This window comes from Microchirus variegatus (genome assembly GCF_963457635.1).
Source record: "Microchirus variegatus genome assembly, chromosome: 19".
In the NCBI taxonomy this organism is placed as follows: Eukaryota; Metazoa; Chordata; class Actinopteri; order Pleuronectiformes; family Soleidae; genus Microchirus; species Microchirus variegatus.
Genome location: NC_139820.1, coordinates 23,310,106 through 23,321,767, shown reverse-complemented (window position 1 = coordinate 23,321,767; position 11,662 = coordinate 23,310,106). Strand labels below are relative to the sequence as shown.

Here is an 11,662-nt window from a genome sequence, read left to right as displayed (position 1 = left end):
TGTGTTAAAGAAGAACAGTTTGTGTGTGTGTTTGTGTTTAAGAACAGTTTGTGTGTTTGTGTTTAAGAACAGTTTGTGTGTGTGTGTTTGTGTTAAAGAAGAACAGTTTGTGTGTGTGTTTGTGTTAAAGAAGAACAGTTTGTTTGTGTTAAAGAAGAACAGTTTGTGTGTGTGTGTTTAAGAACAGTTTGTGTGTGTGTTTGTGTTGAAGTCGTACAGTTGTATTTGAGAGCGTGAGTCGGTGAATGTGTTTCCTCCTCAGAGGAAACTCTCTCTGACCCGACGTGTCTGAGCTGCCATTTTGGCTCCAGTCGAGCCAATCAGGAAATTCTCTGCATATTTGTGTTTGGACATCATCACCTTCTTCTTCTTCTTCTTCTTTTCTGACGCTGTGACGCCGCTCGCTCACTTCCTGTCTGGACAGAGCTGTTACTCTGACTCTAGAGACGCTCTTATTTTATAACAAACCTTCTAAATAATAATAATCTGCTTCACTCACTCGTTCATTTGTTCAGAGAACAAATGATCTCCACCAGCCCAGAGACCACTGTGGATTATTATTATGGGATGGATCCACTCACTGTTGGTAACAAAAAGACTCACTGAAGTAATCCCATTTTTACTGCCTCTGTAATCTGTTTCCATCCAGTAAAATAATCTGAACACATTCACTACTGAAATAATCTGATTATTATACTAAATTAACTGAAGTATATATGTTCAAATAATCTGATTATTGTACTAAAATAACTGAAGTACATATGTTCAAATAATCTGATTATTATACTAAAATAACTGAAGTGTATATTTGTTCAAATAATCTGATTATTATACTAAAATAACTGAAGTATATATGTTCAAATAATCTGATTATTGTACTAAAATAACTGAAGTGTATATTTGTTCAAATAATCTGATTATTATACTAAAATAACTGAAGTATATATGTTCAAATAATCTGATTATTGTACTAAAATAACTGAAGTACATATGTTTAAATAATCTGATTATTATACTAAAAAAACTAAGGTACATATGTTCAAATAATCTGGTTAAAACCACTTATTAATCTGATTACGGTAACGAAACATGGTCTGAAGTAATCTGATTTTCATCTGCTCTAGTAATCTGTCTTCATCCACCAAAATAATCTGAATACGTACGCTACAATGAATGGGATTACAGGAAGTGATGTCATTGTTTGTGTCGATTTTGAAATGAATGAAATGAGAGATAACGGTAATAATCTTGTAGTACAGATTATAAACTGTGTGTGTGTGTGTGTGTGTGTGTGTGCTGATCACAGGAAGTCTGCAGACTCTGAAGCTCTTTGTTAAACCACACCATCATCTCTTATCTGTCCTTCCTGCTCCTGCAGCGCCCCCTGCTGCCTCACCACTGCCTCTGCGGGCAGTTTCTACTGCGACTCTTTCATTTCCTCAGTTTACAAATAAAAACACATCAATCATTCACTTTGATCGGCAGTAAATGGAGTAGCAGACAGATTAAGTGTCAGGTCACGTGCTCTTCATTAATCCCTTAGTCGTGAGTGGACGATGAAGACGTCTTCTTCTTGTGTCCACAGCTGCAGGAGACGGTGAAGAGGAAGCTGGAGAGCGCCGGGTCTCCGCTGGGCAGAGACCAGGTCAACGGCTTCACCGACGCTTTCCCCCCCAACAAGAAGGCGTGTCTGGACAACGGCAACGCCAACGGCTCGCCGCTCGACTCCAAGCTGGGCATCACCGACGCGCTGGGCTCTAACGGGACTCACCGGCCCAAGACCGAGTCCACGGACGGAGGCGGCGGCGGCGGCAACGACGTGCCGGGTCTGGACTTCCTCCGGAAAGAGATGAAGCAGGAGCCGGACGACATCCTGCCCATCGTCACGCCGTCGGGAGGCGGGAACAACAACAACCTGTTCCCCGACTTCAACCTGAACGAGCAGGAGTGGACGGAGCTGATGGAGGAGCTCAACTGCACCGTGGCCTACGAGGACATCCAGGACATCCTCAACGACGGCTTCGAGGACCGCAAAGACCCGCTGGAGCTGGCGCCCACGCCGGGTGGTGGTGGTGGGGGCTCAGCGGGAGGAGGAGGAGGAGGGTCCTCTCAGGGACTACTTCCTCCTGATCTGTCCACGGTGAAGACGGAGTTCTCCCCGGCCTCGGTTGCTTTCGAGCAGGACTCTCGCACCGGTTCCCCCCACGTGAGGTCCACGCCGTCCGGACCGCCGCCCCCTCCTCACCCCAACAACTCGCCCGTCACCACCACCACCACCTCCTCCTCCGCCGCCTCCCCGGCTCTCCCCCCGTCGCAGCCGGCTCCTCCCCCGCGGCAGCTCCAGCCTCCGCCCAACCACCACCTCCCCGCGGGGCCCCCGGGGCCCAAAGACCTGTCCCCGGCTCAGCAGCTGCAGCAGCTGGCGGCGCAGCAGCAGAGGGCGCAGCACCGCCACGGGCAGATGCAGCACAAGCCGCCGCAGCCGGGCGCCAAGTTCCACGCGCAGGGGCCACACCCCCACGCCCCGCCATGGCCACAGATGGCCAACACCTCCCAGAGCCCACTAGGGGGCGCGTTTGGCATGGACAAGCCCACGAGCCCCTCCTTGTACCCGCAGGACTTTAACCCCGGCGCTCAGAAGCAGCAGCAGCTGCTGATGCCGGCTCCGCCCAACAAAGGCTCGCCAAAGGCGGCGCCCGGGGCCTACCTGCCGCAGCCCGGCGCACACGCCAACATGATGGGACACGCCCCCTCAGGACCGCCCCTCAACCACCCGCCCGCCCCCGGGGCCCAGGGCCCGCCCAACACACTGAACTACAACAACACCAAACCCCTGTCGCACTTTGAGGCGGGGCCAGGGCTGCCCAGGCCGCCGCCCAACACGCAGAGTCAGAACAAGGCGGCGCTGCTGACGCTGCTGAGACAACAACAACAAAACAAACAGCAGAAGAACAACAACAACAACATGAACTTCAGACAACACATGACACACACACAGGTGAGTGAGACACACACACACACACACACACAGGTGTGACGCACACACAGGTGAGTGAGACACGCCCACAAACAGGTGAGACACACACACACACACACACAGGTGATATACACACACTGACACACACACACAGATGAGGCAGACACACACACACACAGGTGAGACACACACACAGATGAGACACACACACAGATGAGACAGACACACACACACACAGGTGAGACAGACACACACACACACAGGTGAGACACACACACAGATGAGACACACACACAGGTGAGACAGACAAACACACACACACACAGAAGTGAGACACACAAACAGGTGAGACACACACACAGGTGAGAGACACAGACGGGTGAGACAGACACACACAGGTGAGACACACACACACACACACACACACACGGGTGATACACACACACACACAGGTGAGTTACACACACACAAACAGGTGGGAGACACAACAACAAAACAACCACACAAACTTCAGACAACACACACTGCAATTTTGTGGTGTGTGTGTGTCTGCTGGTTGCTAAGGCTCACACACAGAGGGGGGGGGGGTGAGAGAGGCGATGACAAAGCAGCCTTTCATATTCTCTCTCTCTCTGTATTTAAATATAGCTGCTGCTGTTATCACACACACACACACACACAGTAACTCAACTGACTTATTTAACTTCCTGTTATTGGTCTGTAATGCTGCTCTCCGTCCTCTTGGGGGCGCTACAAGTGGCTGAGGACTCTTCTGCGTTGTTAAAATAAAGTTTACATTTACAGCACAACAGGAAGCAGCATAAATAAATAACATCCTGTGACTCGACTGATTCCCTAAATCAGAATGTGCTCACAGATTTCTTTCTTCAGTAAAGAGGTAAAGCAGGTAAAGCCTCTGCAGCTCCCCCTGGTGGAAACACTCACACCTCTCACACCTGTCACAGGAGCAGAACAACTACCCAGCTCCACCACACGGGCCGGGCGCCGCCAACAGCATGACGTCTGCGCCTGGAAACAACGGCATGGTGGCGCCGCCGGGGGCCAACGCCATGGCGGGTAACCACGGCAACGCGGCGTATCTGAGCAACCAGGCGGCGGTGGCAGCGGCCGTGCTGAAGCAGCAGCAGCAGCAGCAGCAGCAGCAGCAGCAGTACCTGCAGAGGCAGCAGCTCATGGCTGAACAGGTGAGTCACACATGAAAACATCATCTTCAACACCAGAGGGAGCTGTTTGACACATCAAGACTGGTCTGTTTCTTTACTTTATATCCGAGAGAGGAGATTTATGTGGATTTAAAGCTGCACACAAGTTTGAGAGTGACAATACAATGTAAATACACTATAAATGCACTGTAAATACACTCTAAACTACACTGTAAATACACTCTAAACTACACTGTAAATTCACTCTAAACTACACTGTAAATACACTCTAAAATACACTCTAATATTCACTTTAAATACACTCTAATATTCTCTGTAAATACACTCTAATATACTCTGTAAATGCACTCTAATATATACTGTAAATACATTGTTATATACACTATAAATACACTCTAATATACACTGTAAATAGACTGTAAAATACACTGTAAATGCACTCTAATATATACTGTAAATACACTCTAATAGACACTGTAAATAGACTAATAGACACTGTAAAAAGACTGTAAAATACACTTTAAATACACTCTAAAATACTCTGTAAATACACTCTTATATATACTGTAAATAAACTCTAATATACACTGTAAATACACTCTAATATACACTGTAAATAGACTTTTAAATAAACTCTAATATACACCTTAACTAGACTCTAATATACACTGTAAATACACTCTAATATACACTGTAAATACACTGTAAAATATAATCTACTGTCTACGGTGTGTGCAGGAGAAGCAGCGACAGCAGGACCAGCAGCTTCAGAGACGTCTGACCCGTCCTCCACCACAGTACCAGGACCAGCCGGGACAACCGGCCAATCAGAACCCGTTCCCTCAGCAGCCAGTCAACCAGTTTACAGGTTTAATCATGTTCTTCAGTTCAAACGTGTTGGTGTCTAATGTGGAATATTCTTCATTTCAGCTTTAAAAACATAATAACAGTGTGTTCAGACGTGGTTGTTGTTGTGTTGAGGACAAAGGTTACAGTGTGTGTTTGTAAATGATGTTCACCACTGATTTGACTGGAAAATAAGTGTGTGCGTGTGTGTGTGTGTGTGTCAGTCAGCTGATCCTGGACAAACAAAACAAACATCACTCTCTTGTTTAATGGCGGCGTCGCACGACAAAAATATATTTTATGTGATACCGTTATTAAGAATGTGGTTTTATTTTGAAGGGCATGTTTTACAGGAAGTGTGTGGTACGTATCGTCACCTTTGTCCTGTGTTTCTTTGCAGCGTCCTCTCAGCCAATGGGCAGCCTCGGCTCCATGGGAGGCCCCGCCCCTGGCTCCCAGCGCATGTTCCCTCAGAACCAAGGCATGATGAGTATGAACATGGGTCAGGGCGGTGGGCCAGCAGGTGGCGTAGCTCCTCCCCCAGGGGCGAGTCAGCCCGACATTAACCTGTCGTCCTGTGGCGGCGGAGGCGGCGTGGACGTCCAGCAGGTTCTTTATAACAACATGAGCCTCCACGCTAACCACCCGGCGCCGCAGCAGCCGGGTCTGCAGCGCCAGCCTCTGGGCGCGATGAGCGCCCCCTACAGGCAGAACCTCCTGGCTCAGCAGCAGCAGCAGCAGCACCTGAAGACGCAGCCGAACGCCGCCATGCTGAAACAGCAGCAGCTCGCCGCTGCCGCTCGCATGCCGGGGTCCATGCAGAACAGCATGGCCGCCAACATGCCCGGTGCTCAGAGCGCCCCCTGGCAGCAGCAGCTCGCTAACCAGCCGCCGTCGGGCAACGCCGGCCTTCCGTCAAACGCCTTCGCTAACGCGCCCAACGCCTTCCACATGCAGCAGCCGCGCATTCCCAAGATGCCGCAGGGCGGCGCGCCCTTCGTCTCCAATGCCGGAGGTCGTCCGATGGTGGGCCTGAACCCCGGGCAGCAGATGATGCAGACCAACATGGTGGCCGCCCAGCAGAGGGCGCCGCCCAACCCGCAGAGCCTGGGGCAGCCCATGACCAATCAACAGGCTCAGCAGAACCAGACCATCCTGCTGGCGTCGTTCGGGCAGCCGCAGGGTGGCGGTCGCCAGGGACTGCAGTGTAACCAAGGTTACCAGGTGAGCAGGACGGCCAATCAGCAGCAGCAGCAGGTGTCCTTCGGATACAACATGGCGTCCGGGAGCTTCGCCGCCGAGAGCGAGCTGGTGGACTCGCTGCTGAAGGGTCAGAGCACGCAGGAGTGGATGGCCGACCTGGACGAGCTGCTCGCCAACCACCATTAGTCTGACACGCCCCCTCTGCACCTGGAGCATATGAACACTGCTGAGCTCAGAGGCGGAGCCGCCGCCCGCCGCCGCCGCCATGAAGACGCCGCTTCCGTGTTAGCACGAGTCACCTAGCTAACGGGACGGGAGCAGCGGTCGCACGGCGGTGTGCGGCAGCGCGCAGGTGTCGGCTCGCGGCCCTGAACGCCTCACAAACTCACGGCGGTCGTTTTCAAACTCCCCGATTGGCCGAGAAGGCGTCACACTCTCGACGTGTCGGCGAGGAAAAAAAACAACAACAACAAAAACACGACAACCGCTGCACGAGAGTCGACGAGGCATTCGCAGCGAAGGTCGTACAGTTCAGCCGCCGCCGCCGCACGAGACGCTAACGTCCGAAAGGAAAAGACGGGAAAAAACATGGTCACAAATGAAACACCAGGGTCCCTTTTAAGAAAAAGTCACGCTGATTTAACGTAGCATCACGACATGCCGACTCATGGCCGCCCGCTAAATTCACCACCTCTAAAAATAAACAAGTGTATCTGCTGAGTGGTGGGCGGAGTCCAATTTATCTACGTTACAAACCACGAGTTTCAGTAAAAACACTGACATGGTCCTTTACGATGGTCACAGTGAGACAGACAGAGAGACAGGAAGTACTGACAGACAGGAACCACTCGCAGAGACTGACCGTTGGCCTCTGTACTTTTGTTCGTACGTTCAGGTTCTTCAGAGTCGCGATCATTCCCTCTTGTTCGTTTGCGTTCATATTAAGTCGAGGTTTTTTTTGCGTCAGTCCAGCGTTTGCGAACTCCTCACATTCCGTTGCACACGGCGAACTGTCGCAGATGACAACTTTCAACAGTAAGCGAGCTGTGGAAATGTGCCCTGAAAAGCTTTTATTTTGAAATGTTAAGTTCTCGATCGCTGATGCTACCAGTCGCAAAAACGCGATAAAGTGGAAAACGCGACTTTCACGTCGGTTTGATTTGGCGCCACCTAGCGTGACTGACGGGAAGTTTCCATCAACTCATGCGTGACTTTGGTTTGTTTAAGAAAAAACATAATTTATGTCCGGACTGTGATTAAGTCCTTAAGGTTCTCATGTCAGTCAGTGTTGTTTCGTTTTGTTACTATATTTATCGTCCGCTTTACGATTTTACGCATTTTGATTCCAGTCACTTGCTTTCATTTAAGGCGGACCTGTGAATGATTTAAGGTGGACCTTGTGACCGATTTACCGTGGACCTATGACCATGTTGTGACTGATTTAAGGTAGACCTGTGACCGTGACTGATTTAAGGTGGACTTGTGACCATGACTGATTTAAGGCGGACCTGTGACCGTGACTGATTTAAGGTGGACCTGTGACCGTGACTGATTTAAGGTGGACCTGTGACCGTGACTGATTTAAGGTGGACCTTGTGACCATGTCTAGTCCGGTTTAAGGTGGACCTGTGACCATGTCCCGTCTGGTTTAAGGCGGATTGTCTGATTTAAGGTGGACCTGTGAGCCGGTCGTTCTATCTACTGTACTGTTAATCGTGTCCAGACACACACACACACACACACACGCACACAGCTGTGTGTCATGTTGTGTATTTCATGTGTTGTAATGTTATTGATCTGTCAGAGCGGACTCGTTCACGTCTTCCTCGCCTCTCTCGCCCGCTCGGCCTCCTGTGTAAATGTATAAATCTATTTTTTTGTATGTAAACCTTTTTTCCTGATGACGAGGAGAAGATAGAAGTTATTTTTATATATTGCTGCGGATGTTTTGTAAGTATTTTATACTTTTGATAAGGTTCTCTGTAAAACAAGAGTATTATGTAAATATAGTTCTTTAGAAACGAACTCTTTGTTTGTGTTTATTTTCTGTCCAAACAGGATTTAAATAAGGTGTCATGAGGCGTTCAGGTGTCATGAGGCGTTCAGGTGTCATGAGGCGTTCAGGTGTCATGAGGCGTTCAGGTGTCACAGATGATCATCAAACCTTCATTAAAATGAACCACTCTGTTAATATTTAGCACATTTATTTTAAACTTGAACACGTTTCTTAATCGACCTGCAACGAGAAATAACTCAACGTTTTAGTCAAATTCAACTTGAAAAACAAACATTGTTTATCAGGAAGTGAAAAACACCTTTGTCATTTTCAACCAATCATCTTTAACTCAACTGGTGAACAGTGACGCTGTGGCCCCGCCCCCCTGCAGGTGTGTATATGTGTGTGTGTGCTTCCTGCTGGTGTCTGTCTCACTGTCTGTGTCTCTCTGACTCGTCGTGTCTCTGCAGAGATGACGTTGGACGACACCGTCCTCCTCGCCGCCGTCACCGTGCTCGCCGTCCTGGAGCAAGGTAAAAAGAAAGGAAAAGCAAAGCATGCTGGGATGTTTGGCTCTGATGAACTTATTATTGACCTTGATGTTAATGAGTTCATCAGTGAATGAATGAAGAAATGTGTCCAAATAATAACGTTTCACTGCAATTTTCTATTTATGCAAATCTAACCGCTGTGTGCGTGCATGTGTGTGTGTGTGTAGCTTATTTCTCACTGCAGGTAATTTATGCGAGGAGGAAGTACTCAGTGTCGCCCCCTGCCACCACCGGCCCACCAGAGTTTGACAGAATCTTCAGAGCTCAGTCAGTTTGACCTGAACATGATTTACATTAAAGCTGCAGACACTTTTTTACCCTTCATTTTATGTATATATACATGTGTGTATGTATTTGTGTATATGAATATATATATACATATGTATATGTGTGTGTGTGTATATATATATATATATGTGTGTGTATATTTATATATATATATGTGTGTGTATATATGTATATATATGCTTAATACTTGTATACAGTAAATATAAACGTAATACCCATGAAGTTAAATGTAACAATGGCTTTAACAATAACTTGAAACAAAGACAGGGTTAGGGTTGGTGCCCCCTACAGGCCACTCTGTGTCATCTGTGTGTGTGTGTGTCTGTGTGTTCAGAGCAAACTGCAGCGAGTATTTCCCCATCTTCATCACTCTGTTGTGGACGTCTGGAGTCTTCCTCAGCCAAGGTGATCACACACACACAAATACACACACACTCTTGTATTTGCTGCATACTGAGGACCAGGTAAAAGTGCTGACAAAGTGAGGACCAGCATTTCCACTTTATAAATCAACACAATTACAAATATCTACTTCATGAATGACATCTATAAAGAACAACTGGGTGCAGTACCATAACATGTCTGCATGTGGAGCCCCAGAGCAAAAAGTGTGTGAAACTGCAGGGCTGGAAAACAGAGTAGAGCATGTTTACAACCTCAGGAAGTGAATAGAATGAAAACAAAGTGAGGACCGGTCAAAATGTCCTCACTTTGTAAAAATGACCTCACTTTGTTGGTTAAAAACCCCTCACTGGCCCTCAGTATGATGCAAGTACAAGAACACACACACACACACACACACACACACAGGTGTGTAACTAACTCCTCCCCCCTCCCCCCCCCACAGCTCTGTCGTCTCTCTGTGGTCTTCTTTATTTATATGGACGTTTCCTTTATTTTCGTGGATATTCACAGTCATCACTTGGACGGTAGGCGGCGCCACCTGTCAATCAAACTTGATGAGACCTGTCAGAATAAAGTGGTTGACCCGTGATTGACCTCTGACCTCTGACCTCTGACCTCTGACCTCTTGTCTCCTCAGTCTGGCTCCTCTGTATTTCAGCGCTCGCGTCCTCTGGACTCTCGTCGCTCTCTCGTGTCTCGGCGTCGTACTCTCGTTCTTCCGCGTTCACCTGAACGTCGACGTCCTGCGTGAGCTCGGCTCCGCCCTCGACTAGCTCGGCTCCGCCCTCCACGAGCTCGGCTCCGCCCTCCACCTCCTCTGACCCTGACCCTGGAGCTGGGGGTCAGGGGTCGGAGGTCAGAGATGGTTCATGGATCTGTTTTGATAAATCAACGGAATAATCTGCCATTTATTTCATATTTCCTGTTTTCAAAATAAGTTTCCTTTTTTTCTTTTTTTTTTAACGTTGAAACATTTCTTCTTCATTTAAAGGGACAGTTTGTTAAGTCCTTTTTTTTTTTTTTTTTTAACTAAAATATTCACTTTTTCATTGTTGATGTTTTTTTAACTGAAAACAGTTAACTATTTATTTGTTCATAATTATTTAATTATTTTTTTTATTATTTCAGATTCTCAATGATTTTATTTTACGAAGAGCAGAAAATAGAAAACTTGTTTTTAATTATTATTTCAAGTTAAATGAGACATTTAGGTTCAACAGTAACAAAATAACTTTGTTTTTTTAACAAATGTTAACTAAAACTCAAACTTGTAATAAAATAGTAAACATAAACGCGTAAATGTATAGATAGATGTGTATCTATCTATATATACATTTTAATATTATTGTTTGTATAATATAGATGTATTTATCTTTAGAAGTGGCCTTCCATACAAACTGTTTTCATTGTGGCTGTTTGAGCAGCAGGGGGCGCAGTGACACCAGTGCAGCCTCAGATGATGCGTTCAGGTTCTGTTCACTCTCACTGATCCGGGTTCAGACTGAAAAACAAAAGAGAAGGATTTTTTTCTACATTGATTTATTGATTTGTTTTTTTTCAAAGTTGCTAAAACTTTATTTGCACTGAACTGTTCACACACACACACACACACAGACACACAGACACACACACACACACACACACACACACACACACACACACACACACACACACACACACACACACACACACACACACACACACACACACACAGTGTTGTATTGAAGCAGATTGAACATGTCAGGTCATGTGATCTGTGACACAAAGAACTATTAATAGAACTAACACACATTCCGTGTGTGTGTGTGTGTGTGTGGTCATAAAGAAAGGGGTGTGTGTTTGAGCATACAGAACATACCTGAGTGAAGTGTGTGTGTGTTTTCTGACATAAACACTGTGTGTGTGTGTGTGTTTTCACTCATAAAAACTCAGCAGCTGATAAACATCAGTTCAGAGCAGCAGCCATTTTGAAAAACTGTAACTGAACACTGATGTAAATAAGGATTCAGATTCAGTGTTCACTCACTCTCCCACACCAAAGTCACTCACTCTCCCACACCAAAGTCACTCACTCTCCCACACCAAAGCTCATAGAGAAAATCAGTGATTTTAGTTCACAGGGACAGTGAGTGACTTTGGTGTGGGAGAGTGAGTGAGTGCCAGAGGCAGAATCGTCGGTTGATATTCTGTCCTATTTATTTACAAAATAAAA

The 11,662-nt window shown here is 47.0% G+C and overlaps 2 protein-coding genes across 2 annotated transcripts in view; both read left to right on the top strand.

The window, feature by feature from the left end:
- maml1 (mastermind-like transcriptional coactivator 1) overlaps window positions 1-6,396 on the top strand; it is a gene marked incomplete at both ends in the record, with an annotated part of 10,250 nt that extends 3,854 nt beyond the window's left edge. The window contains 4 exons of the mRNA XM_083905641.1: window positions 1,586-2,998; window positions 3,943-4,182; window positions 4,900-5,029; window positions 5,408-6,396. Coding sequence (XP_083761767.1) covers window positions 1,586-2,998; window positions 3,943-4,182; window positions 4,900-5,029; window positions 5,408-6,396 — 2,772 coding nt within the window. The remainder of the gene's footprint in view (window positions 1-1,585; window positions 2,999-3,942; window positions 4,183-4,899; window positions 5,030-5,407) is intronic.
- A 2,282-nt stretch (window positions 6,397-8,678) lies between these two features.
- Window positions 8,679-10,223, top strand: ltc4s (leukotriene C4 synthase; the record flags this gene model as incomplete). Its single annotated transcript, XM_083906488.1, has 5 exons — window positions 8,679-8,739; window positions 8,925-9,024; window positions 9,380-9,450; window positions 9,893-9,974; window positions 10,088-10,223. 5 exons carry the CDS (start codon window positions 8,679-8,681, stop codon window positions 10,221-10,223), a joined length of 450 nt encoding a protein of 149 aa, XP_083762614.1.
- Between the last annotated feature and the right edge of the window lie 1,439 nt (window positions 10,224-11,662).